The sequence below is a fragment of the Rhinatrema bivittatum genome, chromosome 13 (genome assembly GCF_901001135.1).
Source record: "Rhinatrema bivittatum chromosome 13, aRhiBiv1.1, whole genome shotgun sequence".
In the NCBI taxonomy this organism is placed as follows: Eukaryota; Metazoa; Chordata; class Amphibia; order Gymnophiona; family Rhinatrematidae; genus Rhinatrema; species Rhinatrema bivittatum.
Genome location: NC_042627.1, coordinates 3,180,723 through 3,203,189, shown reverse-complemented (window position 1 = coordinate 3,203,189; position 22,467 = coordinate 3,180,723). Strand labels below are relative to the sequence as shown.

At 45.9% G+C, this 22,467-nt stretch overlaps 1 protein-coding gene across 2 annotated transcripts in view; it reads left to right on the top strand.

The window, feature by feature from the left end:
- Window positions 1–21,501, top strand: part of LOC115075112 (membrane-spanning 4-domains subfamily A member 4A-like) — a 36,759-nt gene extending 15,258 nt beyond the window's left edge. The window contains exons 4-8 of one of the 2 annotated variants that reach the window (XM_029575311.1): window positions 2,822–2,878; window positions 4,018–4,209; window positions 9,706–9,819; window positions 10,068–10,115; window positions 20,285–21,501. In XM_029575311.1, the coding sequence (XP_029431171.1) occupies window positions 2,822–2,878; window positions 4,018–4,209; window positions 9,706–9,819; window positions 10,068–10,115; window positions 20,285–20,566 (693 nt within the window). In that variant the 3' untranslated portion in view covers window positions 20,567–21,501. The remainder of the gene's footprint in view (window positions 1–2,821; window positions 2,879–4,017; window positions 4,210–9,705; window positions 9,820–10,067; window positions 10,116–20,284) is intronic. The other variant, XM_029575312.1, reaches the window with a different exon arrangement.
- The last annotated feature ends 966 nt before the right edge of the window (window positions 21,502–22,467 follow it).

Below are 22,467 nucleotides of genomic sequence, written 5' to 3'. Positions count from 1 at the left end.
AAAGCAGGGGTTCTCATGCTGTTAGGCCCCAGGATCCCAGCCCCGAAAGGCAGTTCTAGAGGTAGCAGTTGTGAAGGAGGGGTGGGAGTTTGGCAGACCAGGGCTCGGAGGGGATAGATGAGGCGGTGCGATGGGGCTTGGCCCGGCAGGGCACACTTTTTCCACAATGAATGGGAGGGGCTGGGAATGGGGTCAATAGGCCCAAGCACCTCCTGTGTTGTATTCTTAAGAACATGGCTAGTTAAAAATGAAGTTATTCAGCCACATGAGATTGCATAACTTTAACCTTAAGATAGTTGGTTAGGTTTAAAGTTACCCAACTGAAGGGAATATTCAGCAGGACGTTTATCCTACCTAACCTTAGCTTTTTGAATACTGGTCTCATTACTTTTTTTTAGTGCTGACATCATTGTATTTTTAACTAAACTTTGTAAAGTAATTTTTTTAAATTATAGGAAAAAACGATTTATTCTTAGGAGAATTAAAGTACATTGGAAATATATCCATGTTATTTAAAGACTTATTTTCAAACAGATTTCTGCTGTTCTACACCTTTGGCAAAGCTGTTTTGACATTGAGAGCAAGGCCTGGATTCATCGTCCTGCAGAATGATGAGCTGCACAAAGAAAAGGGATGGGGAGGGCGAAACTGTGCAGCCGGCCGCATCACGATGGTGCATTTCCGCCCTGCGTGGTTGCAGCCGGCCGCATCACGACGGTGCGTTTCCGCCCTGCGCGGCTGCAGCCGGCCGCATCACGACGGTGCGTTTCCGCCCTGCGCGGCTGCAGCCGGCCGCATCACGACGGTGCGTTTCCGCCCTGCGCGGCTGCAGCCGGCCGCATCACGACGGTGCGTTTCCGCCCTGCGCGGCTGCAGCCGGCCGCATCACGACGGTGCGTTTCCGCCCTGCGCGGCTGCAGCCGGCCGCATCACGACGGTGCGTTTCCGCCCTGCGCGGCTGCAGCCGGCCGCATCACGGCGGTGCGTTTCCGCCCTGCGCGGCTGCAGCCGGCCGCATCCCGGCGGTGCGTTTCCGCCCTGCGCGGCTGCAGCCGGCCGCATCACGGCGGTGCGTTTCCGCCCTGCGCGGCTGCAGCCGGCCGCATCACGGCGGTGCGTTTCCGCCCTGCGCGGCTGCAGCCGGCCGCATCACGGTTTCACACCCATTGCACCACGGGAAAAGGTGTAGCTATTTCCCACGGTGCTGCCGGCAATAATGCAGGAAACATTGTCACCCACAGCGCTGCCGGGACATAATTCTGCCAAAACCCCTCCCCCATCCCCTAATTTGCATTGTACCACCGCCATGCAATAAGGCCCTATCGCACGCGATACCGGCACATGATCCAGCAAGATAGTAGCGGTGCGAGACTGGAAGAGGTCTATGTTCAGTACGCACTGAGGGGGCAAGTTATCCAGCTGAGGTTAGCCAGGCAACTGGATATTCAGCACCAGAAGCCTCCTGCTGATAAACCCAGCTAAAGATATTCACAGAACATTACCTGAATAACCGGCTATATAAAGTTATCTGGGTACATACTTAGATAACTTTAACCAGCTATATTCAAAATATAGACTGTAAAGTCCAAAAATAAAGAAAAAAAAAAGATCTCAGTCCCCCATAATAACTAAAAGTGATGTTGGGCATAGCACCTAATGCCATACACACTCAAATCCCCCCAAAATAAAAGCTTGAGGAGCCTCCCTGTCCCCTTCTCTCAATCTTGCAAACCCACAAGCTATGGGCCCTATTCCTAACCCCAATTCTCCCCTCCCATCAGCAACCCTTAACCGAAATCTCCCAACCCAACCGAAGCTCTCTGAAACCCCCAAGGCCATCAGTAGTGCAATAAATTCATATCACTCCAGCAGCATCCAGCATTGCCCTGAAAGCAGTGCTGATAGTGTATGCTACCAGAGTATTATATGACGGCAGTGCTGATAGTAAAAGCTATTGGAATATTATATAACAGCAGTGCTGATAGTGTATGCTACCAATTTTTGGACTTAGCCTATATTTTAAATATAGCCAGATAATGGTTTAAATATCTGGGTACATGTACCAAATAACTTTAAGACTGCTCTGAGGCTTAAAGTTAGCCAGATAACTTAGCTGGCATTATTTGTTAATATTTTTCCACCCCAGAACACCCCCAGATCACCTTCCACCTTATTTGTCTAAGTTGTTAACTGGCTAATGAATTAATCAAATAACTCAGGGGTGGTCAGACAGGTGGGAATTTCAAAACTCTGGGGCTTATCCAGCTAAGTGGGCACTTAGCTGGAAATATCCCTTTGAATATGGACCTCTAAGAGTTTAATTTGCACTTAGATGAAGGTGTCATGAGATCACACTGCTGGAGGGAGAGGGTTTGGCTGGTTCTAGTTTTTGACCTTACATTGCAGAGCATTTTGGGATTTGTAGTTCTACATCTTCCATTTTAAAGCAACACAACAAGTACCAGAATACAACAGGAGAGGGTGTCAAAAAACACATGTGGCCTAAACCTGCCTAGAATGGCAGATGGTGTGGGATAATCTTTTAAATAAACTCTCAGTCACACAATTGGGTCTCTTAACTTCCCTTCTTAGAATTAAATTTGCTGCAGTCTAATCTTTGAAATTACTATTGTTTATTTTATTGTAAAAATCTATAAACATTCATTTGTGAACCTGAAAAATGAGTTTTGTTAAAATAGAATTCACCCACAACTGAAAAAACCTGAATTTTCTGGTTTATCACTAGAGAAACTGGTTCTGCAAACCTTTTAAATTTCCAGTTCTTGTGGTTAATGACATTCATTTCCTTGTTCTTTAACAGTTCATCATTTCAGGATCCCTGTCTGTCTCAGCACAGAATAAGGCAAACATGTGTTTGGTAAGTGTCTATAAATCCAAAACTCAACTTCCTATGTCTTCTACCCAATGCAACCTCATTGTTTCCCAGCCCTCTTCTGGAGGCAACCACTTGGCTTTTCCGGGTATCCATAATGAATATGTATGAGATATATTGGCATGCACTGGAAACCCAGGGTATGCAAATCTATCTCATGCATTCTCATTGTAAAACTCCTGAACGCCAAACGTGTAGGGGTGCAGAAAGAGAGGGCTGGAAAACACAGTCCTAGCAGATCTGAGAGGATGATTTTCTCTGAATTTGAACATAAATACACAGAGGCCATAAAAATTCTGGTACAGGCCGCCCGAGTTAGGTCAACATCCCCAAATTATCTTCCCGGTGCTAAGATTTCTCATCTATGTCCTTCCAGCCTCTGCCCTGTCCCCAAACTGAGTGAGATGGGCAAAGCTTGCACTGAGCACTGAACGTGACCGACTCTGAGTATTGGAAATAGCAGCATTGAAGGAGCCCTGGCAGCCACACGTGGCAGGCACACGTGGCAGCCAAGGGAACTAATTGAGCTGGCAGCTAACATCACACCGACTTTTCCCTGATCCTACATTTGTATAAAGAGGGAGCTGGTTCATCAGGATGGCTTCATATGAATTTCTGCCCCCATTGCCCTTTGTTTTAAAATTTGGAAGACAGATTGGTGGGGCTATTTTTTGCCCATATGCGTCTCCATAACCTGCACTGCGGAGGTTGCTGTGCCACACAACATTTTTGTTAATGTAGGTTTGCCTTGGGCATGAAAAGGTTGAGAAACACTGCTCTAATGAGCCTTATTAAGGTACCCAGCATTCCTTGGAGTTCTCTCATCCACTTAATGGTCCATCCAGGACCTGTTTTGGCTCATGAGATCTTACAGGATCACAGGCCAGTCTGGCATAGCTGCAGGTCCTGCTGTCAGGGTAATACAGGTAATGGTGATAATATGGGGATATTTATGATGGTGATGAATATGGCAGTGAAAAGAGAAGTTAAATTAAAGAACCTGAGAGAAAGTAACAAAAAGACAGATGAAGAAAGATGGGAGAATCCTTGTTCTGCTTCTCTGCACATGTTCAGTAGTAATAAAACGATAACAACCTGATGTTCTCGTGTTGCTTGTTTGGCAGGTGAAGGGCAGCTTGGGGATGAATATTATCAGCGCCATTGCTGCATTTATTGGAATCATTATTTTTGCCCTCGATATAAGCTTTAACTATTTCTATGGCTACAACAGCTGCAGTTCATACGGCAATGATGACCATCATCATGGAATGGGTTATTATTCAGACAACTGCTTGATGTTTAGAGGAGCCTTGCTGGTAAGTTTTCTGTCAGACAGTGATACTTGTTAATAAATAATGGTCATTTCCAGACCATGTTGCTCACAGTGATAATGATCCTTAACCTTCCTAAGCTGAAAAAAAAAACCTTTTACATGAAAATGAGATTTAAGTTGCCTTTATGAGGTAACCCTGGGACTTTCAGCTCATGTTTGCTTACAAGTAGATTTTAAAAGGTGTGCAAGCATAAAATCAGGGCGATACGCACGTCGCCTGGCCTTGCAACATAGCATGATAAGCCTATCAAAGACTTGGCATGATGGTCATTCTTTTATGAATTTACATTGATATGCAAGTTCATATTATTCTTCAAAAATTCAATACATCTGGAACACCATGACGGCATTAAACTCCTGAATTAGCTGAACTTGTCTTCAACTTTAGAAATGTTTGCATTCATTTCAGATACTTGCGCTCCTGTAGTCCTGATGATTTATGGTGGCAATTACTAGAGAAAAGATCCATCTTGGCATTAAGAGCTTTAAAGCAACTCCTGAAGCCTGGCCTCAAGAGTCATCACCACCTCTGAGCGTGGTGGAAAAATACAACAGACAATTTTAATGATAGGTTGCAAATTACTATTAATAGATCTGCAATTTCAGTTTGGGGTTTTTTCAGAACTGTAATGTGTATACCATCCGGTTCAAGTGATTTGCTATTCTTTTGTTTGTCAGTCTGCACTAATACATCTTTCAGATTCACCGTGATTTATTTCCTTTCCTCTGAATCATCACCATTAAATACCTTTTCTGGCATGGATATCCCCCTTAATAAATACCAAAGCAAAGAAATCATTTAGGCCTGGATTTTCTAAGGTCACAGACGGGGGGGGGGGGGGGGGGGGGGGGGGGCCGTCCTATGACAGCTGGCAGCAATCGCACCTCCGCGGTGTAGTTATTCGACACGAATTAGGCAGCAATACGAAAATACTTACCGTTTCGCTGTCAGCGCAGTCTTCGTGGCGTCCGACCCAACTCCTCCTCTTCCGGGGCAGACGCCACCCTGACTCCGCCCCTTTTTAGCTATCGCATGCGAAAAGGGACTTTTCACGTGTGAAACATCCTTTTCGAGTGCGCTAGCTTTAGTAAATGACCACCTTAGTTTTTTGCTATGGCTTGGCCTTCCCTAAATCCCCCTTTAATCCCTTGATCATCTAATGGCCCAACCATCTCCCTTGCAGGCTTCCTGCTTTAGATGCTTGTGATAAAGTATATTTTGAATTTTACCTGTATGACCAGCTTTTTTTCAAATTATCTTTTTGTCTACTGTATCAATGTTTTTCTTCTAACTTGCCAATACTTTTGCTTTTTCCTATTTTCCCCAGTTGGATCCTATTTTCATTTTTTGAAAAGTTTGATTTGCTAAAAATAGCCTCTTTCACCTCACTCTTTAACCATGCTGGCAGTCAGTTTACCTTCCTTCCACCTTTTTTAATGCATTGAATTCATCTGGTCTGGGCTTCTAAACTGGCATTTTTAAAAAGTGTTCACGTGGAGGAGAAAGCAGAGTTGCTTACCTGTAACAGCTGTTCTCTGAGGACAAAACCTGCCCACCACCCCGGGGAGTAACTCGTAACCTTTGCAGCTGCATATTTTAGGATTTTTTCTTTATTTTCCTCATTTTATGAAAGTCTCCCTTTTGAAAGTTAAATGCTAGAGCAATAGTTTTCCTTAATGTACTCCCTCCAGTTATTACATCAAATCTGATCAACCACCTTATAGGGATGTGCATTCGTTTTGAACGAATGCGCAATCCGCAATGTATAGGTCCCTATTCATTGCATTCGTGGGGTTCCGAAACGTATGGCGAATCTCCACGAATGCAATTTATCACTAACGAATAAAACCCCCCACCCTCCTGACCCCCCCCAAGACTTGCCAAAAGTCCCTGGTGGTCCAGCAGGGGTCCTGGAGCGATCTCCTGCACTCGGGTCATCGCTGCCAGTATTCAAAATGGCGCCGATAGCCTTTGCCCTTACTATGTCACAGGGGCTACCAGTGCCATTGGTCGGCCCCTGTCACATGGTAGGAGCAATGGACGGACGGCGCCATCCATTGTTGCACTGCATACAGTCCAGCTTCCTGCTGTGTCAGTTCAGTTTTTATCTGTGGGAGAAATGGCCAGTGCTGTTGAAATCCCCACTCCCACCATTAGGAGTCCTGACTGAGGTGAGGGGATCTTGCGTAACTGAGGAGGGGGGGAGTAAAAGGAGAGAAGGGTTGTAAGAGGAGGGAAAAGGAGTGAGAGGAGGAGAGCGAGAGGAGGAATGAGAAAGGGGAGGGAAGACATGAGAGCAAGAGTGTTTGGAGGGGGTATGAGTGGAAGAGAGGATGCTACAAACACATTACCCTGCATTTCAGATTACCAGTGGGGGGGACACTCCCCCCCCCCCTGATCATCAGAACTCTGATAAGGTACTCCCCCCACCCCTCAAATTTATTGGGAGTGTTGCAAGCAGCTCTTCATTTAAAATGTTTGGGGACCCCTGTTTTAAAAGGTAAGACCATTTAGTCATCCTTTTCCGTGGCCAATTGAGGTGTGAGGTAGTCTTTAAAGCTTCAATAGTCCATTGGATGAAGGAGGTAATGAGGTCAGTGAATATCACTAAGGGTTTCCTGTTTCCCAGAGGTCTTCAGTTGCATTCAACCAGGGCAGAACACTTGGGGTCCCCGATGGAAATCAGCACAGTGGCTATTTGTATTCTTTCACAAAGCATATTATTTGGATGTTCAAGTCGGAAAGAACACCACATTTGGCTCAGGCATATTGGTACGGGGCTGATAGTGTCACACCCAGTCTGAGGGATGGTTTGGCTGAATGAAGAGGAAGCAGAAATTTAGTTTTACTTCCTAATTGCCTTTTCTTGAGGCCTGCCAGACCAGTCCAGGACTCTTCCGGACTGCCATAATTTGCTTTTCCTTTATAGGTTTACAATAATACCTGATCTATTAAGTGACTAAAAGTCCTATAATATTGCGTTTCTGGCCATAATTGGGCTGGTTCATTTAGATAACCTCTTATGGGAGGATCGGTGCTGGCTGTCTTTCTTGGAAGCCCCCCGATTAAGGGATGAATAACGAGGAGTTAAATGTTTAGCTTATCATAAAGAATATGGGCAAGCTGATGTCAGGGCAGGGCCCTATATACAATGATGTCAGCAAACTAGTTGTTCTCTGTTTCCATCTATTAGTGAAACAAACTCAGATGTTTGGACAGGTCTGGTAGAACTCAAGGAAAGGAAATTAGCAGGTAAGACTAAATTTCTATGTAACTCCATCCCCAGGTGCATCCCCAGGCGTTCTGATGGGGCCATAAAAGAATGTAAGGCCTCTTCAGGGCTGGAACCACTACTGGCCAGCTCGAAGACTGCTTTCTTTCCCCCAAGGTCTGGATTATTTGCTGGTGGGGGGAAAGATTGCTCTTTCAGGACCCAGAGTGACCTTTCTACCTTCTTTCTTGTAACAAATTTAAGCTACCGTATATTCTGTCCCTTCCGACACAGCCTTCGTTTCAAACACGGGACCGCATTGGGGACAATAACATTTTCAAGGCCTATTATTTTGACAGTAGGAGTCTCTTGCAATAAATATGCAACTCATCCTGGGAATGTGCCTCTGTCTTGTGAGCACCGGAATATCAGTGCCATGTTTCCTCTCTTTTGATTTACAATTAAACTCAATCCATTGCACCACAGAGGTCTCTTTTGTTACAGTTCTTGCCCTCTGTCTGTGCAAGTGTCTCTGTTACCAGGACAAGGAATCATCCACCCTCCAGGGTTTGGCTAAATGGAGCTCCCAGGGGGGGCAAGTTATCCTTTAGTTGGGCAGGAAAAACCCCTTCCAAAAACCAGTAAAAAGGTAAAACTACTGCCTTCGCACAGAGAGTCCAAAACCTCTCGCTCCCCAGGATGAAGACTCCCGATTGGTGTCCCGTGTTCTCCGTTAGTCCTTTACTCTCTTTATCTCTCAATGTATCCCCGATGGCAGGGATCTAATCTGGAACAAGCAGCTCTAGTTGTTCCTTCTGCTGGACAGGACGCGGGGCAGCCAAACGCTTCCTCCCTGATCTTCGCAAAATAATTTCTGCTTTTCCCCAAACTCAGGGAAAACACCAGAAAATCCTGGCACTGGGTCACTGAGGTGCAAAAGGGCAGGTCTTCCCTAACCTGGGAATCCTAAAGGGAGGGTTCCCCCATGCCCTCTCCCCAAGCAGTGTCCGGCTTCCTACAAATTAAAGTCCTTCAGAAAGCCCAAAATATCCCAGGATGCAAACCCTACCCACCCGTGAATGGAGAAGCAGGGCAGACTGACCTAGCTCATAAACTCTCAGCAAAGTTTGCTGTAGGCCCAAAAATCCAAAATAGGCAAAATCTCCTACAATCCTCCTAAACCTTCAAACCCAAGTCACACTGCCCCCCGAGCTCTCAGGGAAGAGCTGCTTATAAAACCTTGCTCAGGGGATGGCCATGCCAGCTCCCTGAAAGGGAGGGACTGTACCGAATGGTAACCTCCCCCATTCAGTAACTTACACTGATCTAGCTGAATAAGGAATTGCCCAGGGAAGCAGAGTGGCAGGTGTCACTCAGGGGTAGGAAGGCAGATCCGGTACACGTAACCGTCACAAATGCAGACTATAATGATAGTTTGTGTATTAAGATCAGGTTGATTGGTGCAGGCTAAAAGGGAACAGGGTGATGCATCAAGCCACAGTAGGACCATAATGTGCGTTAAACAGCATATATCACACAATACAGCCCTATCCTGGCACTATCATGATATTCACGATATTTTACATACTTTCCCCTAGACTCTCATCCCCAATAGCAATGAGCTGCTTTGCAAAGGATTTGCATGCATGAATTTTGCAAATCCATGCCAAGCAGCTCGTGTAAAGTTAATCCCATCTAAATAAATGAACATGGCCGACTTTGAAAGTTGTCAGCCACATTAGTTTAGCTACAGCTCTTGGGAAAACATTAATCTAATATGAGAGGATCGAGACCTTAGCGCTGGTCCTGAGGATCCTGTGTTAGATTTAAAGGGACAACCCATGGGTGGAAAAAAGTAGCCCAAATTTAAAAAATTGCACAATGATGGCCCCCATTACCCCCGCCCCCCCCCCCCCAACTCTTTCACCATAGATACAGAAATATGGCTTTATGTATCCCCCATCCCCCTTGTCAAAAAACCAAGTACCGGCAGGTTCTCCCATCCCCCTTCCCCCCTGTTAGAGTATAGGGACCCCTCTCCCCCTTCCCTGGTATTTTTACAGTGATTTAACCTAAAAATGTGCTTAAAACTAAACTGTAACAATTAAAGAGATGTTTTAACAGTGCAGCCTCACTGATACGTATCCAGCAGGTCAGATTCACAGCTGATGTATGAAAGGCCCACATCTGGATTGCAAAGCAGTTTGGAGAAACCAATAAAAAGGCTGAAAAATAATGGCTTCTCCCTTCCCTTGTCTTGTCCATAGGTGGTGGTCCAGGGGATTAAAGTCACACTCCTGCTTCTGATGATCCTGGAGTTCTGCATCTCAATATCCACATCTGCATTTGGCTGCAAAGCTGCGTGCTGCAACTCCAACATGGTAAGTGCAACAACTGTTCAATCAGGCTAGGAACTCGCTCTTTGATTCCAGACTCACTCTCTGCCCGTGGGATTTCTTTAACTTTTTCCAATCTGTATTATTACATTGTAGCATCTGAATTTTACAGATCAGTCCTGAGATCTCTCCGGCTGTTCGTGCTCTGTTCATTCTTTGGGGGTCTCAGGATGCTGTAGTCTCAACCCCTGAGGTCAGCTGTTCATGCTGTGTTGATATTTTGGATATTTCAGGTTCCTGCAGAAGGACAAACAGGACAGCAGCAATACCCAGTCCAGCAGGTAACATGAAGCTGTAAAACACCAGAAGAACCGAGGCACACCAGTGTCGTGTGTTAGTGAAAAGCAAACCCATGGCTCACGCGCGTCCAGGGATTTGCCAGTAAAAAGAAAACCAGCTCCGTGCCGTCCAATAATATGCAGTAATCACACTCAGGCCCTCAGGCACTTTGTCCACTGCTTTTCCTTATTTTTATTGGATTTTTTAGGAATACCAGAGGAAGAATGCAGAGGACAATTTTCACATGGATTATTATGAGTAAAGGGGGTTGTAACCACCTAAAATCCCATTAACAAAATGTCCATGCCCGCTTAGCATGCAGAGACCTTGACCTGCCTGATAAAGGTGGAGGAGACAGGGAGAGCAGAGTTCCAGGGAAGCAGATTGCAAGCAGAGCTTTCATTTGGAAAGCCCCGTTCTTACATACAACAGACATATTTTTGTACTTGCTCCAAAGTAGGTGCAAATGTACAAGCCAAAAGGTGGAGTCCTTCAGCCGTCCCAATTAGAAAGCAAGCTTGTAGTCCTGCAATTACATTGTACCCACAGGACTGCAGGTAGTACAGCTTAGCATATGTACTCCATGCAGAGAAAAGTAAAGCATAAAGCCAATTAAACTGCCTACAAAAAACTACATAAAACTACATGTACAATTAAAAACAAAAATCCACAAGACAGCAGATAGTAAAAGCAAGAAAATAAATATATACAACAGCCAATGTATTGGGGAGAAGTAAACTATTAGGGTATATTATTTAGTGTGTTTGTGCTTGTAATAGTCAGTAAGGCAGCTAATAAGCAGAAGTTAGTGTGTTTATTTTTAAATAGTCAGTCAGTAAGGAAGCTAATAAGCCCAAAGCAGCGCAGCTCCAGAACCCTGCTTTCCCAGTGCACGGGGATTAGGTGCCATAGTCACAGAGCCCAAAGCAGCGCAGCTCCAGAACCCTGCTTTCCCAGTGCACGGGGATTAGGTTCCATAGTCACAGAGCCCAAAGCAGCGCAGCTCCAGAACCCTGCTTTCCCAGTGCACGGGGATTAGGTGCCATAGTCACAGAGCCCAAAGCAGCGCAGCTCCAGAACCCTGCTTTCCCAGTGCACGGGGATTAGGTGCCATAGTCACAGAGCCCAAAGCAGCGCAGCTCCAGAACCCTGCTTTCCCAGTGCACGGGGATTAGGTTCCATAGTCACAGAGCCCAAAGCAGCGCAGCTCCAGAACCCTGCTTTCCCAGTGCACGGGGATTAGGTGCCATAGTCACAGAGCCCAAAGCAGCGCAGCTCCAGAACCCTGCTTTCCCACTGCACGGGGATTAGGTGCCACAGTCAGAGAGCCCAAAGCAGCGCAGCTCCAGAACCCTGCTTTCCCACTGCACGGGGATTAGGTGCCACAGTCAGAGAGCCCAAAGCAGCGCAGCTCCAGAACCCTGCTTTCCCACTGCACAGGGATTAGGCGCCACAGTCACAGAGCCCAAAGCAGCGCAGCTCCAGAACCCTGCTTTCCCAGTGCACGGGGATTAGGTGCCACAGTCAGAGAGCCCAAAGCAGCGCAGCTCCAGAACCCTGCTTTCCCAGTGCACGGGGATTAGGTGCCACAGTCACAGAGCCCAAAGCAGCGCAGCTCCAGAACCCTGCTTTCCCAGTGCACGGGGATTAGGTGCCACAGTCACAGAGCCCAAAGCAGCGCAGCTCCAGAACCCTGCTTTCCCAGTGCACGGGGATTAGGTGCCACAGTCACAGAGCCCAAAGCAGCGCAGCTCCAGAACCCTGCTTTCCCAGTGCACGGGGATTAGGTGCCACAGTCAGAGAGCCCAAAGCAGCGCAGCTCCAGAACCCTGCTTTCCCACTGCACGGGGATTAGGTGCCACAGTCACAGAGCCCAAAGCAGCGCAGCTCCAGAACCCTGCTTTCCCACTGCACGGGGATTAGGTGCCACAGTCACAGAGCCCAAAGCAGCGCAGCTCCAGAACCCTGCTTTCCCAGTGCACGGGGATTAGGTGCCACAGTCACAGAGCCCAAAGCAGCGCAGCTCCAGAACCCTGCTTTCCCAGTGCACGGGGATTAGGTGCCACAGTCACAGAGCCCAAAGCAGCGCAGCTCCAGAACCCTGCTTTCCCAGTGCACGGGGATTAGGTGCCAGAGTCACAGAGCCCAAAGCAGCGCAGCTCCAGAACCCTGCTTTCCCAGTGCACGGGGATTAGGTGCCACAGTCACAGAGCCCAAAGCAGCGCAGCTCCAGAACCCTGCTTTCCCACTGCACGGGGATTAGGTGCCAGAGTCACAGAGCCCAAAGCAGCGCAGCTCCAGAACCCTGCTTTCCCACTGCACGGGGATTAGGTGCCATAGTCACAGAGCCCAAAGCAGCGCAGCTCCAGAACCCTGCTTTCCCAGTGCACGGGGATTAGGTGCCATAGGTGAACCTTACAGCCTTGCACCTCCCAGCCCCTCCCTCTCCATCTATAATATAATATTATGCATTTATGACAATAGATTTTACATCAAAAAGGACATTCAAAGTACATTAATAATGTAAAAATATAATTTATAACATATACATCATATTTACATGCACTGCTATAGTGCCAACCGGAAAACCCCGCAAAACATAAATAAATAAAGCTTGCACATTCAGGGTGAGCTTGGCTCTCACACATTCTTGGGTAAACTGAATTACAATTACAATATGGTAAGCCTCCTACAGCAAAAAGGCACTAAATGTCAGAATTCAAACAGGCAACACTGCAAATATTACACCAGGCCCTAAAACACCAATACACCTCCTATTTGAAAAAGAGAACAAGCCAGGATATTATAAATCACTAAATAGAAACACCATACTAAGCAAATTACCTCACCTTAGGCAAACATGCAAAACACAGATAGACCTTCACTAAATACCAAATAAAGAGACCAGAAAATAGAAATAGAAATGTGCAGACAAAAACTGAACTGGAAACCTCAACAAGTCAGACCCTATATGCAGTGCAATAATAGAAAAACAATAGCATCACCATTCCTTATAACATAAAACAATGAAATCAAAAAATATAAATCAGTAATAGTGAAACCATAATAACAAAAGAATAAATGTTTCAAAACAGCTGTGAATAGAATATCCAATAATTAAAAACAAATATAATTTTTTTAAAATTTCACCAAACATCATCAAAATCTTACTAGATAAACGAAGCTTGACCGTCGTGCCGCAAATGCGCAGTAGAGACCAGCTCTACCGCACATGTGCGGGCGAGCACGTCCGTCTGAGCCAGCGTCAGAAAGAAAAAAAATGGCGGCGTCCAGTGGCAGCAGCGGGCAGCGACGGCGGTAGCGAGCGGCGGCGGTACCGGCAGCGGGCGATAGCGAGCGGCGGCGACAGTAGCGGGTGGCGGCGGCGGTAGCGGGCGGCGTCCAGTGGCAGCAGCGGGCGGCAGTAGCGACGGCGGTAGCGGGGCGGCGGTAGCGGCCAGTAGCGAGGGAGGGAGAAGAGAGAGGGAGGGAGGGACGGAGAGAGAGAGTGGGAGGGAGGGATTGAGTGAGGGGGAGTGGGACTGAGGGAGGGAGTGGGACTGGGTGAGTGAGAGGGAGGGAGAGAGGGGGGAGGGAGTGACTGAGTGAGAGGGAGGGATTGAGTGAGGGGGAGTGAGTGGGACTGGGGGAGAGAGAGGGAGGGAGGGAGTGGGACTGAGGGAGAGGACGGAGGGAGTGGGACTGAGTGAGTGAGAGGGAGGGAGAGAGGGGGGAGGGAGTGAGTGGGAGAGACTGAGTGGGAGGGAGGGACTGAGTGAGAGGAGAGGGAGGGTGGGGAGGGAGTGAGGGAGGGAGGGAGGTAGGGGGGTGGTGAAGAGGGAGGGGTGAGAGACAGAGGGATGTAGCCCATTTTAACGGGCTTAACGGCTTGTATTTTAAAATGCAGACACATCAAGTAACTCCCAATAATTAAAACCAATAACAATTCAAACTCCCCCACTTTATATACATGGGAACTTTTAATTTCCAGTCATTCTGAGATTGTTGTGGATTAGTGGAGGTAGGGGAGTGCACAAACTTTCTTGTCTCTGACATTCGCATGCTCCTTAGGGATCTCTGTCACACACACACACACACACACACACTCTCTTTTCCGCATGCTGACACACATACCCAGCTGAAACACTCACACTCCCTCACACATGCTTACACATGTACGCTTTCATCGCACATGCTGACAGCTGAAACACGCAAACCCATTGCACATACTGGCACACACACATACATGTTCCTTCTCATGCACACATATACACACTCACTCAATGATATACTCTCTCTCACTTTCCCCCCTTGCTGCCTCTAAATATATAAAAAACATTTTTACTTACATTGGTGCTCAGGGGGAATCTGGGCAGAGACACCCGATGATGGTCCTGGTATGGGAAAAGATGGACAGGAAGCTGGGGAAAAGTTATGTTTTCCAATGGCCCAAATGTAAGGGTGGCCGGCCCGGTCAGTGGCAGAGATCAAGGAGAGGCTTCCTGCAGCTAAGATGTGAAGAGAGACGGTGAGAGCGTTTCCCGCCGCCGCGGTGATGAGGGGACGAGGGGATCAGTTGCATTGTATCTCAGCGATGCCACAGGATTTAAAAAAAAGGCAGGCCCATGGAGGGGGGGGGGGAAGGAGGTGCAGACCCATGGAGCCACAGCTCCAGCCGCACAAAACAAACATATAGAAGTGAGCAGAGAGCCTCAGGGCAGCCCCCGTTCTACCAAAAGAACTGACCGCAGTGACTCTGCAGGCGTGGGGTCGCTGCCATCATACCTGATCTGACTGGCCTGTTGATAGGACAATCTGCCCTGGGTGCAGATGATACGAGTCCTGATGAGAAGAAAAGAGAAATCTTCCGCTCCTGCTGCTCTGCCCAGTCCTCTTTCCCCACCTGTCTCCTGCTTCAGTGCTTTTCTTGTGCTCCAGTCTATTCCTTCTGCTGTGCCTCTCTCCTGCTTCAGTGCCCTGTTGAATCCTTCTGCCACTGTTACTGCCCAGCCTGCTCCTGGCTTTCTCACGCTGTCTCTCAGAGCTGTTGCCTGTGCTAATCCTGCTTTCCCCCTCTCGCATTGCTACTGTTGGTGCTGCTTTTCTGCTCCTCTGGAGCCTCGGATCTTTCTTGCCACTCTCTCTATCAGTAGCTTGGGGGATTCCCGTCACATTTCCTGCTATTTTCCCCCTTCCATGGTGCCTTGGAGTGTTCCTGCCATTGTCGCTGCTACTTTCTTGTCTCTCGTGGTTGCTTGGGCTATTTCTGCCACTGCTGGTGCAGCTTTGCTGCTCTTTTGGGACCATGGGCTGCTCACGCCACTGTTGCTGGTGCCCTTTACCCCTCTTTTGCAGCCTTGGTGTGTTCTTACTTTATTTATTTAAAAGTCATATTCATGGCTTCTCCATTTTTGAATGAGATCTGTCCGGTGTGGCTTTGCTCCTCTCACAATGCCTTTGGTTAGGCAGCTCTGCCTTGTCACGGTCATTCTTGGTGTCTTTGATTGCTCTTCTGCTGATGATGTCCGCCTACAAGTTACAATAAAATCTGGTTAGAAAACCCCAATTTTAAAGTCAAAATAGAATACACTGGTTCCCCCACTGACTTTAAAGGCCAAGGAATGGCCAAATGACATGAAAAAAACAAATACTTTTTATGGCCTCAAACAAAACAAATGTGGACTCAGCAAATGAACCAAACAAACAAACTAAACTGTCAGCTTTTTCCTAAGCACACCCCCTACTACCTCAATGTCCTACCTTTCTTTTCACTGCTTGATTCCTATTTCTAAACGGATGAGGGCGAGCAACTGTCTTGTTTGACATGAAATCTGAGGGAGAGGAAGGGCAGATTATTCCAAGGGGTTTAGTGGACCAGAGGTGAACAGTGATGTGGAAGGTTACACGGAGAAGCACTAGCCATAGTGCCGTGACTCAGTGCAGGAAATGCTTCCCCTTTCTGTAGCCCAAGGACCTGCTGATATCCTCTGAAATGGGATAAGATCTGGACAACTAGGTCAGTCCCTGTGATGGCTTGTGGAGCTGATACAGGGGGCATTACCCTAGCCCCAACTTTAGCAAATTGTTCTATATGTACTGGAGGAGGAGGAGCTAAGTCTTAGGCCCTCCATGATGGATGTGCAATGAAACTTTATTAATTACTATTATACTAGGCTCTGATAAAAGGATGACTACCTCTTTCGACAGAGGCAACAAACGCATCATTCGGTGTACAATTCATATTATTCATAATGTCGCCAAGCCCATCTAAGGCCTGGATTTATCAAAATGCACTAAATATCACATGCAATGGGAAAAGGGGTGTGTTTTATGGGAATAGGCACTGGGGGGTCATGTTTAAAGCTCCTGTAGAGCCAGCTTAGCTGTCAGAGCCCTTCTATACTCACTGGGGAGAGGTGTCTGTAATAGCACTGCTTGTAAGAGGACTGGAGGGCCAAGCTGCAGCAAGCCTTGATTCATTAGGTAGAGACAAGGCTAGAGGGGGCAAACCCCATGTAATACAACCCGCTGTTACTTTATAAACTACTTTGAAGGAACTAGCTCTCTCTCTGTGTTGCCTCTAATCAGCGCTATTAGCACATCAAACACCACAGACACCTCTAGAGCCCTTCTCTAAGAAAAACGTTATACATCACCCTTCTTAGGCTACTCAGTTTCCATGTATGAACTGGAGGATTCCTCTCCCCCTGAACCTACCTCCATCTCCTCCTCCTCTGACTGTGAAGAGCCGGGCTTTTGTGGCCAGCTCCACCACGGTGGCACACCCTCTTCCTCCACCTCCATGGGCTCACTGCTGTCCACCTCGTTAATCTCTATGTCTGCCACCTGTTCGCCCTCAAGCTCTCCTCCCTGGTCTGGTGGGGTTTCAGGGAACCTGGGATTTGTAGTTTTTTCCTCTTCTCCTGTGCCCCCTGCTGTCTGGTTCTGGTATTACCGTTGTTCTTATGATAGCTTGCGGCCGGGCTGCACTACATCACATGCACATAAGAACTTCAGCCCCATACCATACTACTCTCTTAGGTTTTGCAACCCAAATGCATAACCATGTATTTTTAATATTAAATTTTAGCTGTCATTCTTCAAATTTTACTAGATCCTTCATGTTTTTCACCCCTTCCAGAATGTTTACCTTGCTGCAGATTTAGTTATAATCTAGTAAAATGGAAAACTTTCTTGATAGTCCATCCATTGATTTCTGTAGCACACCACTGATAAACAAACCCTCTTTCCTTGGTGTGAAATCCATTTACTTTGTCACTTTTCACTCAACCAGTTTCTAACCCAGTCAGTCACTTTAAGGTCATACTTTTAGGGCAGTTTGTATATAAATCACCTGATTTTCAAATACACCACATCTAGCTCTCTTCTCTAATCTAACTCTCTAGTCATTCAGTCAAAGAAATTGATTAGATTCATTTGACATAAGACCTACCTCTAGAAAACCATTAAACTTGGATCCTGTAATCCATTGTGTTCCAGAAACTGTTTAGCAATGATTCTTTTAATTACTCTCCACCAAGGTCAGACTAACAGAGCTGGAGTTCTCAGGCTCCACCTAACTTCTAGATTTAGAAGCTCAGTCTTGGCTGGAAAAGGCGGCCTAATGCTGTCAGCCCCCTGCATTTTCCCTACCTCTGCAATGTCTAGAATGTCCTGCTGGGGAGGTGCCAGCAGTCTTGCAATATCTCTTCTCCCTTCTGTAATGTCTACAATTCTTCTGTGGGGGGAGCCACCATGCCCCCCGACTCCATCCTCTCAAAGCCAAGGCAGAAGAAGGTTACAGTGCTACTTCCTCTCAGCTTGCTATTCCCAGTTGCTCTGATGATGATGCTGGTGGCTTCCATTAGGACATTTTAGACATCATAGGAGGCAGGGATTCTAGATGAGCTGCTATGGCAATTCCTAAATTTGATAAGCCAAGGTAGGCAGCTAGCACTAAAACTTAGTCAAACCTGGATTAACCATGAAGCAAAATAAGCATGGGGGGGGGACACCACAGAATGTTGAAAATGTGCATTTTTTTTTCTGTTGCCCCCTAGTTATAAGTAAATCATTTGCTTATATTGCTTACTGCTATTTAGTCTTAAAAAAAGTTTATATTTAATATAGTCGTTGAGTCTGGCCTGGGAGATGGCCTAGAAGAAAACACAGAGGTCAATATTAAAAAGCCATCTAGACGGATAACTGAAAAGTTATCCATTTAAATGGCTACCTAGCTATATTCGAAGTTGTATGTGACTAAATTCTAGCTGCATAATGGGCAGGTAGAAGGCATTTCCAGGCAGAGCAGACTTAGCCGCATAAGTTGTGCAGCTAACTCTTGTCGCGCCGTAACTTATCCAGCTAACTTACCTAGCCACTCCACGGATGAATATCTGCCCCTTCAATTTTAATCTCTTATTTCATCTTCAGCACTTATTGAGTCTTATTGTCTTGTCAATTAAGCATGGAAGTACCAAGGGGATACCATTGTTGGACCTGCTTAGAGCAACAGTTGGCCTTAATCCGGCCCTGAAATGAGTGCCAGTCACCTAACTTCATTTCTCTGATCTAATCCTGTCCCAGGCCTGCCCAGGTTTTTAAGCACCAAGATAGGCACTTATCCCCTTCTCTCTCTTTCCCCTAATCTCTTCTTTCCCTTGCCTTATCCTATTTTCCCCTCCTCTTCTCTCTCTCCCATATAGGCATAGGTTGACTTTTAAATTTTGGGAGCAGAGGATTTAATATCCCTCTGCCTGCTTCACACCCACATCTTAATCCTGCTCTTCACAACCTCTTGACCCAACTGCTCGGTTGCCCTCCCAGTTACTCTCACTATCCCTGCATGCCCCAATATATTCCCCCTTCCCTCCTCTGATGTTTTGGCTCGCCCATTGCTTCATTGCTTGCCACCCCTCATTCCTCCTCAGTAGGCTAGATCCACCTCACCTCTCAATTTGTGATTTCCCTTTCCCCACAGGCTTAGGTTAACCTCCTTCCTGCCCTCTCAAAGCTCAGATACATCTCTGTTCTCTGGTAGCTCCTGCTTCCCTACAGCACTTCTCTCAGTATTCACAGACTGCAGGCCAGTGGCAGCCCTATGCCAGCATAGTCCATGTGCATACCCAGTGTCTCAGCAGCTCCTAAGTCCTGGGGCCACAGCTGTACATGATGCTTCCTACCCTCTATCTGGAAATCCCAGAGATCAGATACTGAATGAGAGAGCCAGACAGGAGCCAGCAATCCCAAACACAGGAATCATGTACTCATGCCACCTATGAACCAGCCAACCTCAAAGCCGATGCCATGTTGTTGTATGGCAAAACTTCAAGTTGGCACTGGCCTTGGGTCAGCCAGTGAGGCAGTAGTGACTGGAGATAGCTTCTGCAGACCCATAGATGGGGGTAGGAAGAGGGAGACGTGGCATGGGGAGGAGACTGGGGGCAGGTCACAAGTCCAGGGAGAACTTTTTTTTAGAAGGCACAGGGTTTTTTTGGCAGGGGCCTGGGGCTGTGATAGGCATAACATTTTGTTTGAGGGGAAAAATGCCCATGTGATTATGAATGTAAGCCTATGGCTCCAGATCCTAGTCATGTTTCCAACTGAGCTGGAAGTGAACAAGGAAACTGCTGGGTCAAAAAATTACTTTTGAAAACGAATCAAATCCCTACTGTCACCTCTTCCTACTGCTGCCATGCTACTTCTCCAGATACATCCAACTGGCTGCTCCCGCCAAGAATGGTGCATGGGATGACAGTTATGGTAGTGAAGTTGATAATAATGGGAAGGATATTGATGTTAACATTAACGGTGATAATGCTGATTATGGTAATGATGGTGGTAATGGTTGTGATCCTGATGATTTTTATGAAATTGATGGTGGCTGGGGTGATCATCATTGCAATGGTGCGAATAGAAATACTACTGCTGGTGGTGATGATGCTGATATTAATGTTTATATTTATATTATGTTGATACTAGCGTTGATGATAAGAGCAATGGTGGTGGGTTTGATGGTGAGAATTATGCTGATGATGATAATGAAGATAACAGAGATAGAAATAGTTATACATAATGATGAAGTAGAGAATAGTAACAAAGACAAAGGTACAATATAGAGACATTCGTTATATTAACAGTAAACTTGACCATAATGTTGTCTTTCCCTTAGCAACCGATTGTCATCCTGCAAAATGAATCCAGACCAGAGATGAACATCAGGCCTATGGCCCCACCAATGTATAATGAAAAGGATCACTACAGACCAGAAGCTAGATATCCATCCGTGCCAGCACCGATGTATAATGAAAGCAATCAATACAGACCTGAAGGCAACCTTTCAGTTATGGCAGCACCAATGTATAATGAAATTGATCCATACAGACCTCAAGCCAACCCTCCCCCTGTGGCACCACTGATTCCCAATAATAATGAGCAAAATGGATTCCCCTGAGAGAGAAGATGGTGAGGGAGGGGACAGGGACAGAATATACAATACTTAGAAGTAGAATTTGCTTATTAACAGAGTAAATTTCCAAACCTCCTGCATTGCTACAATGTCCACAAATACTTTTGACCCCAGTTCTGAAAGGGAACGTATGTGTACACTTTCATATTGAGAAAGGAAAAAGCACCCCACAGAGATTTGCATTGGCTCTTTCTCCAGATACTTTTTACAATCCAAACACACGTAATTTTGAAAATGCAAACCTATGTGCGTTGTTTTCTCCCCAATGCAATTCTGCCCTAGGAATGACCCCACTGCAATGCAAGTAAAACTATGCACATTGTGCAACTACACAAGCACTTTGATCCTCATACAGGCTGGGCAATTTTTAGACAGTCAGTTTCTGGGGGTAAAACACATTTTACCCCTGGAAATAGCTTCGAGGCAAATTTTCAATATATTTATGTGCCTATCTTTGGGAGTTAGGCTCCTAAACTGGCCCTTTTGAAAATGTATTGGGTCTGAGGCCTAAAAAATGGATGGACGAGGCAGGCAAAATAAGATAAGTGCTTAGCCTGGATTTTCAGCACTGGGCACCTAACCTTGGCTCCTAGGGGAAGGGCAACTCTGGTCCTGGAGTACCACAAACAGGTCTGGTTTTTAGGATATCTACAATGAATATGCATGAAGAATATTTGCACGCACTGCCTCCATTGTATGCAAATCTATCTCATGCATATTCCTTGCAGATGTCCTGAAAACCAGACCTGTTTGTGGTACTCCAGGACCGTAGATCTAGACAATTGAATAGGAGTCCCACATTTTAGTTCCAAGAGGCCAATATTAAAAAAAAAAAAAAAAGCTCCTAAATTTAGGAAGCTAAGGACCTGATTTAAATTCTCTATATGGCAAAAAAAAAGCTTAGTAAATCAGCCACTAAATGAGGTGTTTATTTTTCAGTGAAACTTAGGTGCCTAAATGTAGGCCTGCTATTCATTTTCCTGTCTTTAGGCTTCTAAGCTGTGAGCCTCGTGTTCAGCTCTTAACTTTTTCCCTACCCTTACTCCACCCTTTTAGACTCCTAAATTTAGGCCCTAAATACTAGTACATTTTTAAAAGGGACAATTTCAGAGCCTATCTCCAAAAGCTAAGAGCCTATAGCCCTTGAAAATCTGCACTCTAAGCTTTAGGTGAATTTTCAGCAGAAACCTTAGGATTCAATGTTTGGCTGAAAAGATGTGAGGAGAAGCGGCTTTATTTTTGGTTTTATTGTCTTAAATTGTATTTTATGATTTTGTACGTCGCTTTGAGTGATTTTAATTTTAAATCAGGAAAGTGATCACACATTTTATTAAATAGAAAAATAACTAGGTACCTAAGTTAGGCTGCTCAGCTTTTTTTGATTATCAGCTTCTTTGAAAATTGCCCTCTTTATATAGAAAGAGAATCAACACAATTAGCATTTACTGATTTTTACTGAAGGAATCTAAAGGTTGTATAAAACCTATTTTACATAAGTCATCAAGGTATCACTGAGTGCTGATTCACAGTTTCACACACTGTGCTGCATGTTATTCTATGATATCCCCGTGGAAGCCCTGCAACCCAGGATCATAACAAGTTTACAAATATTGTGACAAGTCCAGACAGTATCATAACAAGTGTGTCTTTCTCCTCTAAAAAGCATCACACATTTTTTAAAGGTTTTCTTCTTTGAAACAAGAGATTAATTCAACTGCAAATCGCTTTTCTTCTGTGTATCCATCCAGTTATTTCTGATAACTTCACTTCTTAATGGGCTTTCCCTACAATACATTGGAAGAGATGACTTGAGATGTCAATGTCAATCTGGGTTATGATTAAGGTCTCTAAAGAGTTGTGAATGAGTTGCTAAATGATTATTAAAG